The sequence below is a fragment of the Trichosurus vulpecula genome, chromosome 8, assembly GCF_011100635.1.
Source record: "Trichosurus vulpecula isolate mTriVul1 chromosome 8, mTriVul1.pri, whole genome shotgun sequence".
NCBI classification, from domain to species: domain Eukaryota; kingdom Metazoa; phylum Chordata; class Mammalia; order Diprotodontia; family Phalangeridae; genus Trichosurus; species Trichosurus vulpecula.
This window is the reverse complement of record NC_050580.1, coordinates 44962544-44988311: the sequence shown is the minus strand read 5'-3', so window position 1 is coordinate 44988311 and position 25768 is coordinate 44962544. Positions and strand designations below refer to the sequence as shown.

General features: G+C 36.3%; 2 protein-coding genes across 2 annotated transcripts; both read right to left on the bottom strand.

Annotated features, from left to right (window-relative positions):
- Positions 1-6507: 6507 nt before the first annotated feature.
- LOC118829023 (olfactory receptor 13A1-like) lies at positions 6508-7434 on the bottom strand. The gene has a single exon (XM_036735951.1). The coding sequence runs from the start codon at positions 7432-7434 to the stop codon at positions 6508-6510; it is 927 nt and encodes a 308-aa protein (XP_036591846.1).
- Positions 7435-21516: 14082 nt separating this feature from the next.
- LOC118829486 (olfactory receptor 13G1-like) lies at positions 21517-22449 on the bottom strand. Its single transcript, XM_036736487.1, has one exon. It carries the CDS (start codon positions 22447-22449, stop codon positions 21517-21519), a length of 933 nt encoding a protein of 310 aa, XP_036592382.1.
- Between the last annotated feature and the right edge of the window lie 3319 nt (positions 22450-25768).

The window sequence follows — 25768 nt, the reverse complement described above, 5'->3', positions numbered from 1 at the left end:
AGAAACTGGGCATAGATCAATATCTTACACCATATACCAAAATAAAGTCAAAATGGGTTCATGATTTAGGAATAAAGGCCGAAACTATAAGCAATTTGGGAGAGCAAGGAATAGTTTACCTATAGGATTTATGGAAAAGACACAAATTCATGACCCAACAAGAGATAGAGAGCATTACAAAATGCAAAATGGATAATTTTGATTATTTTAAATAGAAATGTTTTTATACAAAAAAGCCAATGCATCAAAGATTGGGAGGGAAGCAGAAAATTGGGAGAATAATCTTTACAACTAGTGTCACTGATAAAGGCTTCATTTCCAAAATATACAAGGAACTGAACCAAATATATAGGAATACAAGTCATTCCCCAATTTAGAAATGGTCAAAGGATATGAACAGGGAGTTTTCAGAGGAAGAAAGTAAAGATATCTATAGGCATATGAAAAAATGCTTGAAATCACTACTGATTAGAGAAATGCAAATCAAAACAACTCTTAGATACCATATCTCTCCTGTCAGATTAGCTAAAATAACAAAACAAGAAAATGATAAATGCTGGAGAGGATGTGGAAAAATTGGAATATTGTTACATTGCTGATGCAGTTGTGAACTGATCCAGCCATTTTGGAGAGCGATTTGGAACTATGCCCAAAGGGCTATAAAAGTGTTCATACCCTTTGACCCAGCAATACCACTTCTAGGGTTGTATCCCAAAGAGATCGCACAAGTGGGAAAAGGATCCATATGTACAAAAATATTTATAGCAGCTCTTTTTGTGGTAGCTAAGAATTGGAAATCAAAGGGATGCCTGTCAATTGGGGAATGGCTGAGCAAGCTGTGGTATATGAAGGTAATGGAAAACTATTGTTCTATAAGAAATGGGGATGATACGGACTTCATAACAACCTTGAAAAACCTACATGACGTAATGCTGAGTGAACGGAGCAGAGACAGGAGAACATTATACACAACCACAGATATATGGATTCTGTGAGGACTAACCCTGACAGACTTTGCTCGTCTCAGTAACACAAGATGCAGAGACAACTCCAAAGGACTCACGATGGAGAATGTTATCTACATCCAGAGAAAGAACTATGAAGTATGAATGCAGATTGAGGCACACTTCTTGCTTGCCTTTTTCTCCCCCTTTTTTTCTCTCTTTTGGTTCTGTTTCCTCTTTCTCATGATTCATTCCATTAGTCATAATTCTTCTCCACAACTTAACTAGTGTGTAAGTTAATTCAATGTGAAGTTATACGTGGAAGTTATACAGGATTCCATGCCGTCTTGGGGAGAGAGGGAGGGAGAGAGGGAGGGAAGAAAATCTGGAACTCAAAATTATGTAGAAGCATGTGTTGTAAACTAAAAATAAAAAAAAAAACAAACATCAAAAAGAAGAGTTGGTGATGTGAGTCTCTCTCAAGGAAACTAGTAACACTCCCTCTAATCAGAAATGTCAACAGCAGCAAGGGAGAGTTTCAATAGATGGTGAGAATAAAAATAAAAATCAAGGTCATTAGAGGACCATCAGTGGATCCAGCTACAGAGATGGAGTGAATCAATGACATCCAAGTGTATATGGGGCAAAACAGTAATCATAAGGGAGTTCATAGACTATGCCAAAAGTGTGAAAAAGGAAGAGACTAAAAGGAGAGAAACACAGTCAGTTTCTTGGAGGATGATTTAGAGATCCTTGAGGGAGAAATCTTCCATCTAAGACAGAAGGAAGGCTGCACAGAAATGTAAATTTTCCCTTACTTTAAAGAATTAATTTTTCTGGAAATTTACTTCCTGTAAAATTCCTCTACTGATATGGAGTGGTTGAGAATAATTTCATTGCTTGACTTTTCCTGGCTGATTACTTTGCTAGTATATTTCAATTAAATACTTTTCTTTTAATTGGTGTTTCGTGCCTGTATTATGTGCTACATAATTATGTACTACAAGACATATGTTATCTTATAAATTATTCATGTAATGTTTCTCACCTGGCCTTTTGGTACATTATGTACTAGATTGGGTCAAATTACATATTATCCTTACATTGAAAATTCCAGTGTGTATAAGCATCTACATTGTAAAAAAAATTGATTGGATGAATATGGATCATTTTAGAAACTTACACTTTGAATCTGCTTACTCAATTACTATTTAAGATCACTAACAATGTATTTTGCTATTTTTATTATTTTTTCAGCTAACAATTATTTTCTTCTTTCCCTCCTATTCTATCCACTACTGAAGAAAAAAAATCCTTGAACAAATTTGCAAAGCCAAGCAACAAAAATTCCTTCATTTTCCATGTCTACAATTTCCATGTCTCATTGTGTATATTCAGTTTTCCCACTTTGTTGGGTGTTGGATAGCATTCTTCATCAACAGTCCTCTAAAGTCATGGCTGGTCATTGCATTCATCAGAGTTCTTAAGTCTTTCAAAGTTGGGTTTTTACAATGTTGTTGTTCTAGAAATTGTTCTACTCATTCTGCATCATGTCATACAAATCTTTTGCAGTTTCTTTAAAACCATTCCTTTTGTCATTTTTTATGGCACCAGGATATTTCATTACATTCATATGCCACAAATTGTTCAGTCATTTTCCAGTTGATGTTTATTGCCTTAGTTCCCAGTTCTTTACCATTAGCAAAAACACTGCTATAAATAGTTTCATACTTATAAGTTCTTCTCCTCTTTTTTATCTTTTTTGAGGGGTATGATCTATAGTGGTATGATAAAGTTGAAACCTACACAGTTTAGTGATTTTGGAGGCATGGCTCCAAATAACATTCCAGAATGGCTGAACCAATTCATAGCTCCACCAACACTATACTAATGTGTTTGCTTTCCCACAGATATTGCTTTTCTTTATTTCTAATTTAATGATAGTTATTAGTCACTATGCTACTCCTAAGGTACAAAAAATCCTTGCCCTCAAAGCAAGACTTACATTCATTAAGGAGAAAATATATGCACAGATAAATGTAATACAATGTAGAATGCAGTGGGTGAAGAGAAGTCCAGACAAAAGATTTTAAGAAAAATTATGAGTAGTACCAGATTTCAGACTATATTACATAGTATTACTAAGTAAATTAGGAAAGCATGGGGAAAAGTACCTGTCAGACATATGGAAAAGAGAAGAGTTTATGACCAAAAAAGAGATAGAGCCGATCATGGGAAATATAATGGGTAATTTTGATTAAATGGAATTAAAAAGTTGTCCCACAAATAAAACTAATGCAGCAAAAATTAGAATGAAAACAGTAAAGCTGGATAAATTTATAGCACATTTCTCTGATAAAGGCCTCGTTTCTCAAATATATTAGAAATTGAGCCAAAATTATAAAAACAGGAGTAATTCCCTTATCAATAAGTGGTCAAATGGCATGAGGAACCAGTTTTCAGAAAAAGAAATCAAACTTATTAAAGTCACATTAAAAATTTTCTAAATCCCTCCTGATTATAGAAATGCAAAGTAAAACAACTCTGAGATACAACCTCACACCTATCAGGTTTGTTAATGTGACCAAAAAGAAAAATGACAAATTCTGGTGGGTATGTGGAAAAATTGGGACACTAATGCATTGTTAGTGGAGTTGTGAAATAGTGCAACTATTCTGGAGAATAATTTGGAACTATACCTACCCAAAATGTGCTTACCCTTTGTGTTGGCAACCAAAAATGGGCTCCTTAGCACTTAGTCAACAAGTGCCCTTGACTAGTTTGGCTTTTTTTTTCCCCTGAACTGAATGCTGTTTGTATGTTGGACTGGAGTAAGCTTGTCGGCCCCTTCACCTTGCTTCCCTTGCTTAAGCTGATGGAAAGAACCTGTGCTTTCCCCAGCGTACCTTACACCCCCCGCAGAAGCCGGATGGTTAAAAGCAGCTCCCGTTGGAGCCAGAGGCTGCTATAGCTACAGCCACAGCCACAGCTGAAGCAGGAGCTGCCAGTAGCAGAGCTGACCTACGGGAGGAAGCTGAACAAGGACTTGAAGCCAGTGGGTAATCTTTTTACCATAGAGGGGGAAGCATGATTTTGCTTTACGCAATCATGCTTCTCTGTAGCCTCCTGGTTACTCTTTCAAGGCGTACTTATTGGGCCTGGAAGCTTTTGATCAATATATCAAAATGGGGTTGCTGGTTCATGGGTTGGTTACTGTGGAGTCTAAATATATGTTTTGATTCTTCTGCCTTCTACTTTGAGAGTTTCTTATATCCGGCGGTTCCAAACTTTTCAGACATGTTTGTGATCCTCTTTGAGATTATAAACTCTGCCCTCCTAATACACCCTTTGACCCAGCAATACCACTAATATCCTATATCACAAAGAGATCAAAGAAAAAGTGAAAGGACTTATATATACAAAAATGCTTATAATAGTTCTTAGTGGTGGCAAAGATTTGGAAATTGAGGGAATGCCCATTAATTGGGGAACGACAGAACAATCTGTGGTATATGATTGTGACGGAATACTATTTTACTAAAAGAAATGACAAGCATTATGTTTTCAGAAAAATCTGGGGATACCTATGTAAAAAAGGGAAGTGAGCAGAACTAAGAGAACCTTGTACAACATGACAGTGATATTGTAAGAAAGATCAGCCATGAAAGACTTACCCACTCTGATCAAGGCAATGATCTAAAAGAGGAGTGGGGAACTGCAGCTTTGAGGCCTTCTAGGTCCTTGGGTGTAGCCTTTTCCAAGTTTTACAAAACAAATCCTTTTATTAACGGGATTTGTTCTGTGAAATTTGGATTCAGTCAAAGGGCTATACTTGAGGACCTAGAAAGCCATACGTGGCCTCCAGGCCACAAGATCCCTATCCCTGGTCCAAAACAATTCCAAAGTACACATGATGAAAAATGCTATCCACTTCTGCAGAGAACTGTTGAATTCTGAGTACAAATTGAAGCAATCATTTTTTACTTCATTTTTTTCATGAATATATATGTTCTCTTTTATATCATGACTAATATGGAAATGTTTTACATGGCTTCACCTGCATAATTTATATCAAATTGTTTGTTTTCTTGAGAAGGAGAAAAGGGAGAAAGAGAGGGAGACAATTTGGACCTCAAATTTTTAAAAAATGAATGTTAAAAATGTTTACATACAATTAAGAAAAATTTAAGGAAATACATTTTTAAAAAATAGGGAGGGAAAGAATGCTTTCAGTTGAAGAAGATCAGAGAAGATGTTTAGGGAACAATGCGGAATCTGAATTCAGCTTGAGTTGATGAAGGAAAGAGGAATTTAGAAAAGTGGAGATGAGGAAGAAGTAAATTCTAGGCATTTGAAACTATCTGTATGAATTTATAGAAATAAAGTAATCATAGAATTGGAGCTGAGAAGGATCATAGCATCATTAATTTATACCTGAAAAAACTTGAGAGAACATCTATCTAGTCCAAGGCTCATTTTATAGGTGAGAAAACTGTGACTCAGGTCGATGAAAGATTTGCTCTCACACAAGCACTAAAACAGAAGAGCTAGGATTTGAATCTGTATATTTTGGCTCCAAATCTGGTAGTTTTTGCCCAGCTATTCATCAAGTGTAAAAATGATACCTAATATTGACATAGATCTTTTAAATTTAAAAGACACTTTACATATTTATTATCCCACTAGGTCTTCACAATGATCCTGTGAGAAAGGCAGTATCATCCTCATTTGACATATGAAGATACCAAATTTGACAAAAGTTGAGTGAATTGTCTGGGGTCACACAAAAGATATCTGAGACAGTATTCAAACTCAGGCTTTCTTAACTCCAAATCCAGTGGTCTCTCCATTATGCCACCTACCTGCCTTAAACACCAAAACTAGCAGCACAGATTGGTTGGAAAATAGAATGTGCATAAAGGAATAATGCAAAACATGGATAAAAACATATCATTTTATACAGTGAGATTGGAAGAAGCCTTAAGCTTAAAGTTAAATAATTTTTCTCTTTTTCCATTTGTCATAAGGATCTTCTAAAACTTTTTGGTAAGAAAATGGCATGGTTGAAACCTGGACTTTAGGAGAGTTGTGTATGAAGAATAGATTGCATTGAAGAAGGGAAGGAGACATTAGTAGCAAATAGAGGAGATATACTCTAAATGATATGAGTCATGGAGATATGACCTGGGATGTACAATTTGAGTGAAGAGAAGGGAAATGGTGGGAGGTTTATTGTGGAGTAAACATCAACACAATTTGGTTGCCAACTGATTCAATGTGAACAAATGGTAAGGGGACAAATATAAATAAGCTTATGGTGGCTGAGAGGGTGTTGTCTGGCCCAAAACCAAAATAAGCAAGTTGGGAGTACAACAGGGGTGTGATGAGGCTCACGTTGGTCACAGAGAGAGAACCATTCTGGCTCTGAGATTCTGAGTAAAAATCATTCTATAAATAGAATAATTAAGTTTCATAGAAACTGAATTGTCTTTTACATCATATTTTTATGCTGGAATTTCAAAAATAAAATTGCAACGAAGTCATGTGGACAAATTACAATTATTTATTTAATGAATGGAAACATTTTCTTGAGGGCTGTTTTGAAATCCTTGTTGCATAGAGTGTAAATAAGAGGGTTTAAAGTGGGGCTAATAGTGGTGTATAGCACAGCCACTACTTTGCCATTATCCATGGAGGACCCAGAGCCTGGGAGAATGTATGTGTATATAACTGTGGTATAATATATAGTGACCACAATGAGGTGGGAGGAACAGGTAGAGAAGGCTTTCTTCTTGCCCTCTGTGGTGCGGATCTTCAAGATGCTGGAAATGATGAAGCCATAGGACACCATAGTGAGTATAAAATTAATCACCCCAAAGTAAATATCTGCAATGACTATCATGATATTGTTCAGATATGTGGAGGTGCAGGAGAGCAGTAGCAAAGTGGGGATTTCACACAAAAAGTGCTTAATTTGATTTGGGCCACAGAAGGTTAACTGTATCATAAGGCCAGTTTGTACTGATGAGTTGATGGCACTAACGACCCACACACTACCAGCCAGAAGAATGCAAACCATTCTACTCATCATGGTAGTGTAATGGAGGGGGTGGCAGATGGCCACATACCTGTCATAAGCCATGGCCGTGAGGAGCAGGAGTTCAGCACTCAAAAAACATGTAAGGAAATACAACTGAGTCATGCACCCAGCATAGGAGATAGATTTCTGGTCTGCAAGGTTCTCCAGCAATTTGGGCAGAACTGTGGTTGTGCAGCCAATATCTAAGATGGCCAGGTTGGCAAGGAAAAAATACATGGGGATATGAAGACCTGAATCTAGACTTATGGCCACCACAATGAGAGCATTGCCTGCTAGGGCCATGATATAAAAGAAAAAGAAGATGCAAAAGCGGGCAAGCTGAAGTGAAGGTGTCTCAGAGAAACCCTGCAGGGTAAACTCAGTCACCACTGTTTGATTGCTCACTGCCATTTGATCAGAAGATGCCTCCTGGATCCACCAGTGGATGTCTTCCAAAGGAGAGTATCCCTCATGTGGCAATAAATAAGTCAGCTGAACTTTAGCAGAAACAAAATGTACATATTTACATTAAAATTCAGAACCATTTGGGATAGAAATAAATAGTCTGTAGTATGTATATACAAAATTATAATTGTTGCTCCCTGCTGAAAACACATACTGAAAATAATAACATTAGCACCTGCTCCAAATGAGATTCATATAAAATTCAATCCCTAACCAATACCTTCTACCTCTAAGGGATATCACTTCCCAAATATAGGCATCCTTTTCTTTAACCACTCTCTTTCTTCTGTTTCACATGATACCTTTTTTTTCCATTGTTTTGCCTTTAACTACATTTCCTCCTTGAAGACAAGGACCATATATTATTTGTATTGTTTCTTCCTATTAAGTTTAATAAACAGTGATTAAATATCTACTATGTGCAGGGCACTGTGATAAGCACTGGGGATACAGACAAGAAAAAGACTATCACAAATAATGTATAAAAAAGAGAAACCACTAATCATTGACCTTAAAATCCAACGACATGATTCTGAGTTGCATCTCTGACACTTTTAAGGTCTGTGAACTTAAACAAATCAATGTGACTTCATTGAGCCTTGATTTTCCATCTGTAAATAGGATGTTATTAAATTTTATATAAGAAATATGTAGCTGGAAAGATTTAGAAAAAAGAAGCAATATGTGCAAAAATATTTGTAACAGTTATTTTTGTGGGGGCTAAGAACTGGGACCATCAAAGGGATGGCCATCAATTGGGTAATAGCTGAACAATCTGCAGTATATGATGGCAATGGAATATTATTTTGCTATAAGAAATGACAAGCAAGATTATTTCAGAAAAAACCTTGAAAGACTTACATTAACTGATGTGTAGTGAAGTGAACAGAACCGGGAGAATGTTGTACACAGTAACAGCAATATTGTTCATTGAAGAATTGTGAATGACTTAGATTTTCTCAGCAATACAATGATCCAAGACAGTCTCAAAGGACTAATGATAAGCATACCATTTGCCTCTAGACAAACCACTGTTAATGATTGAATACAGACTGGCGCATGCTATCTTCTCTTTCTTTCTTTATTTTTTCCTTTACTCAAGTCGTCTCATACAAAATGACTAATATGGGAATGTTTTATATAATTTCACATCTGATTGCTTTACCATCTCATGGAGCCCCAAAATCAGACCCAAAAGCAGCCCTACAGTCATATCCCCTTTCCAGAAATCTTGATCTGGATCTAGATCCAAATCACTTGAAAACAGAATCCTTTGTTTAAGACTAAGACAAATGCAATACAAAATACAAAAAAGCAGCCTTCCCCAGGGCAGCTTTAAGTAACTGCTGTGAGATTAAGTCTGCAGAGAGTTCTAGTGCCCTATTGGCTAGGATTGAGTACAGATGACTAGGGTTATTTTCAGTGAGACTTTGCAGAGATACCTTCCCTGAGCATCATTTTCTGCCTTGTAGAATAGTTCATGTTCAAAATCTGAGCCTCTAATTTAGGCTTTCTGTAGTACCAAGTTAAGGCACTAAAGGACTCAGAAGGGTGAAGCCTTGACCACGAATTAAAGGTGTGTGTACATTGAGATGATGCTGACATTTCCTTCCCCTGATCTGCCCTTCCCATAAATCAGCAACAGCAACCTCTCCTAGGGAGAATTCCTCTCCTGCCGGACCTTACTCTGACTTCCCTCATCCTTCCTTCTCTCTAGGATTACCTCAACACCTGTATTACTTAATGTTCTTTCCCTTTACCCCAAGCAGAAAAATAATTAAATGAAATCCTACCTGTTAAAGGAAATATTATGATGTCACTACATATTACATGTGAAGTCTATAGATATTTCCATAAAATCTACAAACTCTACTATGTGTCCCATATTGAAGATAATTACAAAACTAAATCATACCCACTTGCTTTTCCTAAAGAGTTTCCAGTACACTAGGAAAGATGCAACATGTATATCCATAAATACCCACAACATAAAACCACAGTATAAGAAGTATTTGTGAAAGGAACTAAGTAGTATGAGAATTACATGGACAGAAAAATTATGCTAGAGTTCATTTGTAAAAATTTTATGGAGGAGGAGGAATGTAACCTGGAGCTTGAAAGATGAAAAATATGACAAGAATGAAAGAGAGGCAATCTGGACAGAGTGAAATGTATGAACATAGGCATAGAGGTTGGAAAGTTGAAGATGTTTTCCAAGAAAAATAAGCATTCTAATCCAGCAGGTGAGATACTTGAGGTGCTTAAGTTACAAATCAATTTACATATATTAAACGGGTCTTCCAGTAATGACTCTGGATGTGGCTTCATTTACCAAGGAATAGGCTATTATTTCACTAGCAGAATAAAAAAGGATATGAATTATAATGGCCCCATCAAATATATACCAAAGTGAATGCATCCATTCTGAAAGTCAAAGGGTGTAGCCCTAAGGAATTCTCAATGGGTTCATACCCTGGCTTCATCCTTATCACTGCTGCTGGGACGATCTTGATTGAAATATTTCGAAATGAGAATCTCTTGTTTAAGAGTAAAATTTTGTGTTTTAACCTGAAGAAGTAGACTCTTCCACCAGTCTGTATGAAGACCAGCTGAGAGATCAGAGTACTATGTAAAGAGCTCTAGTTCTCTATAGTCACTAAAATAGGGGTCATCAAGGTCCATAAATTTCTTGGCTACTTATTTGAAATGAGACATTGCTGGAGGAAAAAGAGGATGTCACATTGCCCATCATTATCAATGTCACTATTTGTTTTGTTATTCATAAAGGAGACTCTCTCCCCAGCCTCCCTTATGACCCAGCTTAATAAGAGCACCAGCTGGGATGTGGGCACACTTCCAAACAGTGATTCTCAACATTTACATTACCCATGGGAGAACCATGGATGATTAGTTGTAGAAAGAATCTTAGGGTCACCTAGTTCAACTTCTTCATCTAATAGATGAAGAATTGGAGACATAAAGAGCTTGAATGACTTACCCATAGCCATACAACTAGGAGACAGATACTTTAAGATGAAGGTGATTCAAGAGAGGTCAGTAATTCTATGACAATCAACAGGTGAAAATCAACTTTCCAAGAATGTTGAGGATCCAATGATATAGCTAAGGATATATCATTAGCCACCAATAGGAACCTAGTATTTAGTCAATGAACATTAGAGTTGGAAAAAAATGTTTATTATCATCTCATCCAAACCAGATATTTTGGACATTAGGATGCTAAGATTCACAGAGGAAAAAGTGACTTGCGAAAGTCATACAGCTAGTGAGGGAACAGACCCAGGACTTCAACTCCAAAATTCTGATTCAGAGTCCAATACTGACTATGGTAACACTTTTCTTTTATTGTTTTCAATTAAACAACATTTATTTTTCTGTCCCTCTTACTCCTTTCCATTTCAAAAAGAAAAATAAACCACTTACAATGAAAATGCACAAGCAAGTAAAATTAATTCTCTCAATGGCCACCTGAAAATACCTGCCTCATTCTGCATCTTGAGTCCATCACCTCTCTGTCAAGATACACAACTGTGTAGCATATGCTAGCCTCTTGTTGGACTTTTTTATCTATTACAAATGAAAAAATTCCTTAGTACTTTATAGTGCTGAGCTGCTCACCTGAGAATTGTTTTTCAGTTTGAAAGATCCAAGATTCTGCATTCTGACACTGAGCTTCTAGCATTAGGGGGAAAGAAGTAAAAAGGACTTTAGTCAATTGGAAAACAATGTTCAGTGAGGACATAATAACTACATAAATTCTTATACTACCACCTTCAGGGTAATCTGCTAAGGAGCAAAGAATGAGCCAGCCTTTAAAGAGAAAGGTGGCACAAGACCTGAAAGGGATATTCCGAGAGGTGCCACTTGAGACTTTCCGGAGGGTGGTTTCCTAGGAAGGATGCCAAAAGAACAATTAAGTGCCAGCTCTGTAACAGTGAAGACTTTAGGGATATAGAACTTATTTCCAAGTCAGGACCCAAAGGAAAATTTCATAGAGAGGGATGTTTAGTAAGAAGCACTCTGGCCTTAGAGTCAGAGCATCTGGCTTCAAATGATTCCTCTGACACTTATTACATAGGTGACCTGGATCAAGTCACAGCCTTCCTGGGCCTCAGATTCCTCATCTGTAAAATGAAGGGATTAGACTAGAAATCCCATAAGGTCACTTCTATCTCAAAATCGATAATCCTGTGATCATAGATTTTTAGAACAGGAAAAGATCTCAGAGACAATTGAATGCAATGCTTCCTCTTAGAGAAAAGGAAACTGAGGCTCAAAGAAGTGACATGATCTGACCAAGGTCATCCACCAAATTAGTACTAAATTAATGGAATTCTGGGAAGATGGCATAGTAGGTCAGAAAATTCAAATCTCTCCAAATTTCCTCTATAGACAGAACATCACCTCAAAATGAACACAGAGCTGCAAAAATAAAAGGGTAAAACAGTTGTCCATCTGGGACAACTTGAGAGGACCTCAGGAAGGACAGGACCTCCAAGGGCCAACTCTGTTGAATCAACAAACAGTAGACCCTGGGGGCAGATCCTTGGCTAGAAGCAGTCTAGGCCTTAAGAACTTTCACCTCACAAAATTTTACCTCACTGGCCTCAGTTTCAGCTCACAAACTTTCATCTAATGAGCAGTGTGAGCATCATATGGCTGAGTGAGGGAGGATTTGAGTGACTAGACACCAGGCCTGGAGGTGCTTACCAGATGTGATCCCCAGCTGTGGCTGTGGGTGAGGAGAAATGAGCACATGCCCTCTGAGTGTTATACTACTGGGAGCTAGAGCATTTTGGGGACAGCATGGCTAGGGACCTTAACTGTGCCTTGGGGAAGAAGAGCATTTCCTGAGTTTGGGCTGCTGGAAAGAATTCAGAAAATAACAGTAAGGAGGATGTGAGGCCTAAGGCACCATAACCCAGAAATTAGGAATAAGACCTAATTACTATAATAAGTTGCTAAAAAATAAATGCATAAAAATGAGTAAGCAAAGGAAAAAGAATCCAATCATAGATAGCTACTATGGTGTAAAAGAAGATCTGCATTGGTATTCAGAGGAAGATAGTGAGGTAAAAAAATAGTCACTTCTATTCCAAAGGGGTAACATCAAATGGTCACAAGCCCAAAAAGACTTCTTAGGAGAACTTAAAAAAGAAATTCAAAAATAAATTAAGAGAGATAGATGAAAAATTAGGAAAAAAATAAAAGCAATCCAAGAAACTTATGAAAAGAAAGTTAAAAATTTGGAAAAAAGATACAAAATATTAAGGAAGAAAATAACTCCTTGAAAACTAGAATTGGGCAAGGGGAATCAAATGATATTATATGACACCAAGAAATAATAAAACTAGAAAAAACTAGAAGAAAATCTGAAACATCTCATTGAAAAAACAACTGATCTAGAGAAAAGATCAAGGAGAAACAATAACATAACCGTTGGACTACCTGAAAGTTATGATTTAAAAAAAGAATATTGATATGATATTATAAGAAATTATTAAGGAAATTTGCCCTGAAGTTCAAGAAAAGGAGAGCAAAGTAGAAATGGAAAAAAATCTGTTTATCACCCAAAAGATCACAAGAAGAAAACTTACAGGATCATCATGCCTATTTTCAAAACTCCTATGATAAGGAGAAAAGATTACAAGCAACAAGAAAAAAAATTATATACTGCAGAGATATAATTAAGATTTCACAATACCTAGCAGCTTCTACGCTAAAAAAAACCATAGGTCTTGGAACATTATACTTCAAATAACAAAAAAGCTGGGTTGCAACCAAGAGTAACCTACCCAGCAAAGTTGAGTATAATCTTGAATGGGGTCAGGGTGGGGGGGTGGGGTGGACATTTGATGAACTGAGAAACTTTCAGGTTTTTGTGACAAAAAGACCAGAATCCACTGGAAAATTCAATATATAAGTTCCAAAATAAATAGAAGGAAAACATTAAAAACTAATTATAAGGGACTCATTAAGATCAAACTGTTTACTTCTTATATATGGAAATGTTATCAGTATTCTTAAGATTGTCATTATTACTAGAGTAGTTTGAAACAAAGGTTCGGACTGAGTACTCTATGATGGGGTGATTCTAGAAAACAAAATTGGGTAGGGGAAGGTAAAAAGGAAGAATTATCTCATAAAATGGGGTGTGAAAGGAAATAGGTGGGGGTAAAGGGTAAAGATGTGGATATGCAAACAATTCATGAATAAAGAAGAGATAGAGAGTAGAGTGAGGTATAAAATGGATAATTTTGATTACATTAATTTTATTTTGTAAATAATATTTTATTTTTTCAAATTACATGTAAAGACAATTTTCAACATTCATTTTCATAAGATTTTGAGTTCTATATTTTTCCTGCCCTCTCTCTTCATCTCCTCCCCAAGACAGCAAGCAATCTGATATAGTTTACACACATGCAATCATATACAACATATTTACACACTAGTCATTTGTGAAAGAAAACAGAACAAAAGGAAAAAAAACATGAAAAAAGTAAAATAGTATGCTTCAATCTTCATTCAGACCCCATCAGTTCTTTCTCTGGATGTGGATAGCATTTTCCACCATAAATCTTTTGGAATTGTCTTGGATCATTGTATTGCTGAGAAGAGCTAAGTCTATCACCATTAGTCATCATACAATGTTCTCGTGGTTCTGCTCACTTTACTCAGCATCAGTTCATGAAAGTCTTTCGAGGTTTTTCTGAAATCCACCTGCTTATCATTCCTATGGCACAATAATATTCCTTTAAATTTATATACCACAACTTCAGCCATTTCCCAATTGACGGACATTCCCTCAATTTCCAATTCTTTGCCACCACAAAAAAGAGCTGCTATAAATATTTTTCCATATATAGGTCCATTTCCCTTTTTTATCATCTTTCTGAGATACAGACCTAGTACTGATATTCCTGGATCAAAGGGTATGCACAGTTTGATGTCTCTTTGGGCATATCTCCAAATTGTTCTCCATCATAGTTCAATCAGTTCACGACTCCACCAACAGTGCATTAGTGTTCCAATTTTCCCAAATCTTTGCCAACAGTATTATTTTCCTTTTCCATCATATTAGACAATCTGACAGGTGTGAGGTAGTACCTCAGAGTTGTTTTAATTTGCACTTGTTTCCTACAACTATAGCTTTGATTTTTTCATCTAAAAACTGCCTTTTCATATCCTTTTACCATTTATCAATAGGGGAATGACCTGAAAACTGAAAATTGTTCATTAACATTAAAATTGTTTCCAGACTTTCTGATTTTCTTTTAATCTTGGTTGCATTCATTTTGTTTATGCAAAATCTTTTTTTAAAATTTAATATAGTCAAAATTATCCATTTTACATTTACAATGTTCTATCTTGTTGATCATAAATTCCTCCCTTTTCCATAGATCTGACAGGTCAACTGCTCCTTGTTCTCCTAATTTGCTTATAGAATTACCCTTCATGTGTAAATCATGTACCCATTTGTAACACCAATCAACACAGAATACTTTCAGGCAGTGGTTGTGAATATGTACATATTTATTTAGGGTTGAACCACAAAATATAATGAGCTCTCTATTTAACGATAAAAATTATTACCAGGGTGGCCACATGGCCTTAAACAGACACAAACATATATAACACAGCATAGACTTCTTTATACAGTCAGAGGATCTCAGGCCAGGGTCTTCCCTTAACACAGCACATCCTCAGGGACAGCGGAGAACACAATACACTTCATCCCTAGGTCACAGTAGATTACAATCCCCTAAGATCAAAGCAAAGTGTCCAAGTAAAGTTCTCTTAAGATTATGTTCTTCTCCCCACTCTCTATACATTACCAGGCCAAAAAGGAGAGCAGCGACATCAAGCAGGGATGGAGCTCTTGATAATGGCTAAGCATCCTTTCATAAGTGAGCACTCCCCCACAAGCAAGCAAGCAAGCTTCCTTCCCCAGGCAATATAAATCTCCCTGAATATATAGTTTTCACCTCATGAGCTCTAAGTGACTCAGCATGAAATGTATCACAGCTGTGAACCGGGATGGAGTTCAAAACAGCAAGACATCTATGATTAAAACACCTGTGTACCTTTAGACCTGGGAATATGGCCTCTGTTCCAAGGACAAAAAAGGAACACATGTGGTCACATAGGCCTATAAATGGACAGGAAAGATCTTATATTCTCTTAGCCCTTTACCATTCTGACTTTATCTTGGTATATGGTGTGAGAGGTTGGTCTACACCTGGTTTCTGCCATATTATTTTCCAGTTTTCCCAGCAGTTTTTGTCAAATAGTGAGTTTTTATCCCAGAATCTGGAGTCTTTGGGTTTATCAAACAGTAGATTACTATTGTCATTTACCACTATGTCTTGTATACTTTATCTATTTCACTAATCCACCACTCTATTTCCTAGCCAACATCAAGTTGTTTTGATGTTTGCCACATTATGTAATATAGTTTTCGATCTGGAACAGCTAGGCAACCTTCCTTTGTATATTTTTCATTAATTTCCTTGATATTTTTGACCTTTTGTTGTTCCAGATGAATTTTGTTATTATTTTTTCTAGTTCTATAAACTAATTTTTAGCAGTTTTATTGGTATGGCTCTGAATAAATAAATTAATTTGGGTAGAATTCTCATTTTTATTGTATTAGCTCAGACTACCCATGAGCAAGTGATATTTTCCAATGGTTTAGATCTGACTTTATTTATGTGAAAAAGTGCTTTGTATTTGTGTGCATATAATTGCTATGTTTGTCTTGGCAGGTAGACTCACTCCCAAATATTTTATATTGTCTACAGTTATTTTAAATGGCATTTCTCTTTCTATCTCTTGCTGCTGGGTTTTGTTGGTAACCAATAGAAATGTCTATGATTTTGTGGGTTTCTATCCTGCAACTTTGCTGAAGTTGTTAATTATTTCAAGTGGTTGTTTAGTTGATTCTGTAGGATTCTCTAAGTATGCCATCACATCATCTACAAAAAGTAATAGTTTTGTTTCCTCATTGCCTAGTCTAATTCCTTCAATTTCTTTTTCGTGTCTTATTGCTGACATTAACATTTTTGGTACAATGTTGAATAATAGTGGTGATAACGGGCATCCTTGTTTCACCCCTCATCTTATTTGGAATGTTTCTAGCTTATCCCTATTACATATAATACTTTCAGATAGATATTGTTTATCATGTTACAGAAACCTCCATTGATTCCTATCTGCATCCATAAAAAGAATATAGAAATATATATAGTATTTATATGGTATATATATATATATATATACAAATTTTTATATAATAGTATATATTTTATATAATAATATGTATATAGCATAGTACAGAAATATACAGTAGAGTTTTACATACACACACGCATACAAATACATACATACATACATATTTATGTCTAGTGGTAGCCATCTCTAGGGAAGGTAGTGAGAAAAAAAGAGAAAAAAGAAAGCTACATGATAACTTTATTATATATTTTAAAAAGAATAGCAAGCTCTACATAGTAGATTTGCAGTTTCATTTACAACCATCTTTTTTTTCAATTCTACTATGTTATAAAAATGCTGTTTTACATATTGTCAGGATAAAATAAATAATTTTTTAAAAAAATTTTAAAATAGTGGAAGCGATGCATATTATATTAGATCCCCCCTTTATCTAAAGTTATTTTTTATGATTCCTTTGCACCAACCTACCCGAGCTATACGGTTCAAGATCATGGTCTTGTGATCTATTGTGGTAGACTAGAAAATATAGTTGTGCAGGGAAAGAGTAATATTGACTCTAGGTGAGTTCTTCAATCTAGGAACTTTATGACTTTGGGAAAATTGTGTCCTATGTCTTGATCTTATTTCCTTATCCTTTAAAATGAAGGCGCTGCACTGAATGAAACTAAACTCAATTCTATCTTTTCAAACATAAACTAGAACTACTCTCATTTGGACTCCTTCAACTGAGAACAAAGGGAGAGTATTTTCCCCAAGTTCCCTTTGCATTATGGGTTGGGTCTGGACTTGTTATTTTATTAGTATATGTATCTCCCAGATGAGGAAATTCCCTTTACCAGTACAGGTCAGTACCTTCATCTCAGAATAAAAGGTTGCCATCTTAAGGCACAAAGAGGTTAAGTGACTTATCCAAGGACACACAGACAATATGTCTCAGAGCAAGACTTGACCCGAGGTCTTCCTGGCTTTGAGGTGTGATCTTTTTATTTTTTATTTTTATTCTTATTTTTTTAGTAACAAAAGAGAACAGATTTTAATTTCATGCATTTCTAAAAAGTGTATTTCGCACATTTTGCAAAATGTGGAGTCATGGGACAGGTATAGAGTGTGGAGTTATGGGGTGTTAATAGGACTTTACTGGGCCAGTCTGTAACCTGAGAATGATGAAACAGCAGGCCAGAGACAAAGTGCCAGTAATCAGGTAGCTGTTTAATTAATTAGTTTCACTATGAGGAACAGATTTGCAAATTGGAAATTCTCCTGGTCAGAATTCTACATTGCTGAAGTAAAGACAGAGATTTTATACATAAATCACAAGTGGGAAGGGGCAGGAGGTGGATTACAAACAATCATTTCCCAGTCTTGAGCCATTTGCCATAACAAATCCACAAATGGAAGACAATACAATAATTGTGGTGCCCAGTCTTTGTAGATCATGACTTGGTGGGTTACAGGACCAGAGTTCTATGATGGGAACATGTCCTATAATCTTTGATTTGCTTCACTTAAGGTACATAGGCACAAGGATGCCAGTGATTGTGAGCACTGCCAGAGGTTTGATGGATCATTTCAAGTTGCATCATGAGCTTCTGACTCACAAAGGCAATTCTGAAAAATCTAATCTATTAGCATATTCATTACACATATCATATCAATTATTATAAAAGTCATAATTCCCTTCACAGGTACAAGAGGAAGAAAAAAGAAATAGAAAGAATAATTTAAAATATATAAATAGCCTCTTGAAAAATAAGAAGGTAGTAAGGTTTTAGGGCCCCAGTTGTCTAGAGGAGAACCAGGGCTTCTTTACTCCTGGGTACAGAAGAGAGAGTTATCCTGCTAGCAGAGAGGACCCGGTCCTTCATGACCATATAGTCAAGCTTGTTGTCTTCTCATTCCCAGTCACTTGAACAAGTCCTCACCAAAGCTGCGCTCACTCCAAACACCATGTTCAGCTGCCCATATTGTCTTGAACATCCTTAAATGTGGGATTTTTAGCTCAAGAGAACATCATTTTGAGAATGAATTATTACTAAGTAGAGGCCAATTCTAAAATTGGTTACTTCCCTCTAGCTCCTTGGAGCCCAGACCAGGATCTAGAGTGGGGTGGGCTATGAATTTTTGTAATCCTAGGTTCCCTGAAAGATCAGTAAAGTAATAGGATGCTCTGAAGCTAACTGGTATTGATTGGGAGACCATGAAATGGATATGAGGAGTGTAGGTGTACAAGGGGTGGGGTGTATTTGGCTGGTCTGAGGCTTTCTCGGACAGCAGCCTATAAGGCTTAGCTACTGTTGCAGTTTAGAGGTGCTGGGAACCCTGAAATCCAAGGGTAAATGCCATAGGTCCTGCCTCAAATGAATTCAACCCAAACCTTCTTTGTCAGAGATGAGGTTTATTAAAACAACAGTTGGGATGGGTGAGATTTTAAGAATCCATGCTATTGGCCAGATTTTAAGAATCAGAGCACTGGCCATACTCTTAAGGAATCTGAGCATTTGTTGCACTTGTATTGTCAAGTGGGCCAGGTTGAATCAGAGTGATTTAATGGGGAACAAGATGGACCTTACATACAGAAAAACTGTGGAAAGATCTAGATGTGATCAAGGAGTGAAAATAGCTTTAGGGTGACTGGAAGTAACAGGGAAGGGTGGAAAATGGCCCAGGGTAATCTGGAGGTAACAGACAGACAATGAAGGGCTGGGCTAGGTTAGAAGTAACACGGAATTGGAGGTTTGTGCTTGGGCAACAATAAAAAGTCAGTTGAAAGGAGTACTGGGATGGGTCTAGGCCTCAGGTGAACACCAGACATTAGGCCAGATGGGAAATTTCAAGGAAAGTTGGGGGAGGGGTGGTTTCTAAGGCCTGTACCCCATCACTACTACTCACCTGGTAGTGGTTTTCATTGGACAGCTTCTCTATATCCTCCAGCCTTAAAATGAGCCTGCATCACAGAGTCCTTGAGAAACAGGCCACAGGATAATAGGAAAGTGACTGGCACCAGCTTCATACCAGCTGGCAACATCATATCATTCTGGCACAAACATCAGTGGGACTTCTTCCTCCTTCTTTTTCATTACTGATATAGTAAAGAAATTACTCACTCAAATGCAACTGAGAGAGGGAAACCGTTGGTCAGTCAAATAAACATTTATGAAGCACCTATTATGTGTCAGGCACTGTGATAAGTGCTGGGGGTACAAAGAAAGGTCAAAGAATCAGTTGTCAAAGAGCTCACAATAGAATGACAGAGACGATAAGCAAACAATTATGCACAAACTACAGTGAGCATACATGGGAAACAGTCAACAGAGCAAAATTACTGGAATTAAGGGGAATCTGGAAAAGCTTCCTGTAGAAGGTGGGATCTTAGCTACTTCAAGCTGTTTCCTTGCTGCCTCTCTATGTGTACAGGGAGTGTATCTTTGCTCTCTGCTGGATTATTTTTCCCTTACCTTCAAAAGGCTGTCCTATAACAACATTTACTTATGTTGAGCTTGCCAACCACTAAAACCAAGTTTCTTTTACATGAGTAGTCTATCTATTTTCTGAACCCAATTTAGTATTTTATAGTTGATCCTATTAAATGTCATAGTATTAAAGTTAATAATGACCTGATCTATTACCCTTCTCAAGAATATCAACATTTTAGGAAAGAAGGAAGGAAGGAGGAAATAAGCATTTATTAAGTTCCTATTGTGTGTCAGGCACTTGCTAAGCTCTTTACAAATATTATTTAATTCAATCCTCATGACAAACCTAGGAAGCAAGTGTTATTATTATCTCTATTTTAAAGTTAAGGAAGCTGAGGCAAACAAAAGTTAAGTGACCACCCCAAGGAAGAATCTTTTATGCTATATACGGCTTTGAAATTTTCCATGCACTTTCCTATACTCCATGAAGGTGGCTTGGCTTAGGGGAAAGCTGGACATAGTGACAGAAAACACGTGTTCCATTCTTGATACTTATTTGCTACCTTCATGGCCTTGGACAAGTGATTTAATCATTCATAGCCTCTATTGCTTTATATGAAAAATAGGAAAACTAAAATGTATCCCATACCATTGTTGAAAAGATTAAATAAAATAATGTTTATGAAAGCCAATTTTAAGCATTAAATTCTAAAAGAAATGAGAAATTATTTTTGTGAAAAAGGCAAGGCAAACCTCAGATGAGAAAACCAAAGTCCAGGAAAAGGAAATAATTTGCCCAAGAGCATACAGCTAGTTAGTGGCAGACATTTTTTTAAAGTCCACAGAGCAGTTAATTCATAGAATGTTTTTTTTTTCTGAAAAACAAACAAACAAGAATACAAAAGCTTACACAGGGAGAGAGAACTACACAGAAAGCTGAAGGAGGGTAAAAAGACAATTCAATGACATCAATATCTGAAAATGTTGTTATCTACTATACCTTGACCCCTGTAATGGGGTTTAACAAATAACTGTGAAGACTGTTTTTACAAATGAACTATTCAAGTTCACCTCTGAACTGTGTGTTACTCTTAGGAAAGATTTAAAAGTTTTATTTCTCTATTATAAGAGATGATAGAGAAGAAAGTACCAAAGAAAACTCTAGAAATCCAAACTTCAGGAGGTGGGACAAAGGTTCACTTTCTATAAGTGTGTAGAAGGACAACAATAATTTTGAAAGTTGAGAAGTATGTCTTGGATTAGATGTAACATCAGTAATGCTCAATCATTAATACAAAACCAGAATTATAGGAAGGGCATTTGGAGGTCTCCTCATTCGCAGCTTCAGCATCTAGAGGGTTCAACATCTCTTGAAGAAAGAGAACACTTTCTTGAGTCCCACTTTGACATCTTTGTTCCTCAAAGTATAAATAAGAGGGTTGAGGGTGGGAGCCACTGACGTGTATATCACAGATACGACTTTATCCTTATCCAACGAATAACTGGAAGATGGTCGTATATAGGTGTAAATTACAGTGCTGTAATACATGCTGACCACAATGAGGTGGGAGGAGCAGGTAGAGAAGGCTCTCTTTTTGCCCTCAGTGGTGCGGATTTTCAGGATGCTGGAGATAATACAGGCATAGGAGAGCATCGTGATCATGAAATTCCCCACAGCTAGGAACACATCTGCTGTGAAGGCCATGGTTTCATTCAGGTAAGTAGGGGTGCAGGAGAGCTTCAGTAAAGGGGGGATTTCACAGAAAAAGTGGTTGACTACATTGGAGTGGCAGAAAGACAATCGAAACATAAGGCTGCTATTAATGCTGGTGTTGAGAATGCTGATTGACCAAACACAAGCAGCTAACAGCATACAGACCCTCTTGCTCATCATGGTGCTATAGTGGAGAGGATGGCAGATGGCCACATACCGGTCATAAGCCATGGCTGTGAAAAGCAGCAGCTCAGCTCCTAAAGACCAAGTAAAGAAATACAGTTGGGCCATGCAACCTCTATAGGATATGGTCTTTCTACCCACCATGTTTTCAAGTAGCTTTGGTAGAATTGTGGAGGTGCACAGGATATCAACCACAGCTAAGTTGACCAGAAAAAAATACATAGGTGTGTGCAATGTAGGATTAAAACTGATTGTAACAAAAATGAGTATGTTCCCTGAGAGGGCCACTGCATAGAGGGAGAGGAAAAAGACGAAGAACAGGGGCTGAAGGTGAGTTGCTTCTGAGAATCCTTTCATGAAGAACTCAGTGACCAGTGTCTGATTCACCCATGCCATCAGGTGGGAGACTATGAGTGGTTTGGACTATGTCCAAGAGATTCCACTCACTTTTCAGTTTAATTATGGCCTAGTAAAAGAAGGAAAAAATTGGTTGAATATTAGTAGTGGATTATACTTCACAGGTTTGTCATCAATGAGAACAAAATTGGTATTGAATGTTTTCTGCCTTAAATTCCCACTTCTACAAGTCACTAACTATGGGATCATCTGTATCATCTCCCTCCAAATCTCAGTTAGTTTTCTCTTCTGTTAAATGAGAATTATAATAACTGCTTTATCTATCTCCAAGCATTGTCATGAGAACTAAATTAAATAACAAATGAAAAAACATGTTGCAAATTATAAAGCACCATATTCTTATAATTTATAATTAAAAATTTCATCATTATTCTAGATACAGAATTTAATGATTTTGTATTGAATCATATAATAAAGGGGAATTCAGGTCAGAAATGAATTTAAGGATTTCTATAATTAAACATTGATATAAACAGCCCAGAAAGACATCCAATTCCTTTTGATTGTATATTTTTATTTACAGATGAAGACACTGAAACCACGAGAAGTTCAATAGTTTGCCCAAGGTCCAGAACAGAGCTGGGAACTTGAACTCAAGTCCTTAGACTCCATATCTAGTATCTTTTTCCATCATAGCACACTGTCTTTCCCCAATAAATAATACTGATCTTCATGAAAGAGACTGGCTCTCAAAATACTGAGGAATTTGAATTATTCTTTTTCACCAGTAAACTATAATAAGCACCTTGAAGTCAAATGTTGTTTCATTTTTAGCTCTGAATCTTCAGAACCCAAAATATGTACTTTTTTACTGGACCTATGATTTAATTGGTGTAAGGATCTCCCAGTGAGGAAGGTCCTCAGCAGATACAAGTTGGCATCTGCTTTGTAACTTAGGGTCTTAAAGAATAACCTGTGGGAATGCTCATCATTTGGTGAATGGCTGAACAAATTGTGGTAGATGATTATGATGGAATACTGCTATGCTAGAAGAAATGATGAGCTTGATGATCTCAGAAAATCATGGATAGACTCGCATGAAATAAGGAACAACAGAATGAGCAGAACCAAGACAACACTGTATATAGTAACAGTTATATTGTTTTAAGAGCAACTTTGAGTGACCAAGTTATTTTGACTATTAAAAATACCCAAATTAACTACAAAGCACATACAAAGGAAGGTACTGTCTGTATCCAGAGGAAAAAAGCTGATAAATAGATGTATAGAATGGTTTTATATATATATATATATGTGTGTGTGTGTGTGTGTGTGTGTGTGTGTGTGTGTGTATGTATGTATAATGTATATACATATATGTATGTATATACATATATGTGTGTGTATATATGTATGTACATATATACATGCATACAGACATACAGATGTGTCTGATGGTGGCCACCTCTAGGGAAGGTGGGGAGAAAAGGAGGGGGAGTTATGTGATAATTTTATTATATATTTAAAAAGTAATAGCAAGCTGTACATAGATTTTCAGTTTTATGTACAATCATTTTCTATTTTATTATGTTGGAAATATATTTCTATTTTATTATTATAGAAATGTTTGTTTTATTTCTTAAGTTCAGAATAAAATAAATTAAATTTTTAAAAATTAAGTAACTCCTCCATGGTCACACAATTAATGTTTAAGGCTAGATTTGGCCTCAGGTATTTCTGAATCCAGGCCAGCAATCTACCTACAGCACCACCTAATAGCCTCCATTATTTCAACCAGAACAACTTATCACAATAGATTGAATTGAGAAGCGAAACAAGACATTTTCTATTGAGCCAGACATTAAAGAGAAATACAAAAATACATAAAACCATGCCACTATTCTCACTACTTTTTAAATGGTTATTTTCATTAAATAAATAATAAGAATATAAATAATAAATAAATAAATAATGAAATATATTTATACTAACATGATGGGTATATTATTAAGTGAAGTAAATATTTTTAAATTTATCCATTTTAATATCTAATATGGTAAATATCAACAGATATAACTAATATGAACAAAACCTCTTCAGAGTCTTCAATCTTTAACAGAGTAAAATATTCCAGAAATGAAAAAGTTTGAGAACTGCTAGTATTGTTTATAAAGTATTGAATGATAGAGATCTGGGCTCAGTCTTTCCTTTGGCACTTGGTAGATATCTGAACTGAGATAAGCTACAACCTCTCTGAGCTTCACACAATTCTTTTAGATTTATCTATGAGGATAAATAAATGTTTTAGTCTACATTAGATACACCAGCAACAAAATCACAAAGCCTTGACCAATTTATGAGCCTCTGCTTCTTCAACAGGCTATGGAACTGTTTCTTCTAATACTTTCATTGCTCCCAGAGTTAATGACATCTGGCAAGGGCACACCTGGGAGAATAGGGAAGAACCCAAAACGTTTTGTTAAGGACACAGCTCCTAATGATCTAGGATCACTGCACCATCATTATTCACACCCTTCGTTGTTCTCTAGTGTCCACACAAGACCTCACCAGGAATACATGCAATACACATGAATACAAAGACACTGAGGAAATGACTGAAAAATTACAGCTCTCTGAAGCTCAATTGATCCATCACAAAATAGTTTCTCTGGTCTCAGTATTATTCCTTCTTTCCAAGAGAAATAACTGCAGAAAAGGCCATCCTAACAAACACCAGAATACAAAGGACAACCTAACAAACACCACAGTAAGTTAAGTTAGTTGTTAAGTACAATCTAACAAACACCAACTCAGCTGCTGCAGCTCTCCCTGATTTTATGTACAAGCAACCTCAGAGTAAGAAAGAATAAATGTCCTAGTTAAGGCAGTTGGGGGAAGTTATTGCCCTCTGTACTGCATAGCTTGACTGTTCTACCCATCTGGTTGTTGTAAGGGCACAAGGAGAAAATCTGAGTAAAACAACTGGTAAAAAAATAAAATTAAATTAATAAGGAAAAAAGATGTTTCTCATATACAGGCAGTCCCAAAAGTCTTAGTACAGTTTCAAGCTATAAAAGCTTAAAAGTTTTTTTTTCCTTATGAATTTCTCATTCCTTTATTACCCTATCAAAGCTGAAAATTTCACTACGATGTTTGAGGCACCCTGTCTATACATGTGATTTAAAAAAACATTCATTTCTGTTTTTAGCATCTGGTTCTCCATATGTATGAAATGAACAGAATTATGAAAAAGGAAAGGTGTGGCAACTGCCCAGATCCACACTAAGTCTTTCCTTTGGGGTCTTCCAAGTAAAAAAAATCCCCAAAAGATCAAACCAGGAGTGGTGAAAGCTAAAAA

What these genes read in the sequence shown, in the direction of transcription:
- LOC118829486 (XM_036736487.1), bottom strand. Translation starts at nt 22,449, where the DNA reads ATGGCATGGGTGAATCAGACACTGGTCACTGAGTTCTTCATGAAAGGA.
- LOC118829023 (XM_036735951.1), bottom strand. Translation starts at nt 7,434, where the DNA reads ATGGCAGTGAGCAATCAAACAGTGGTGACTGAGTTTACCCTGCAGGGT.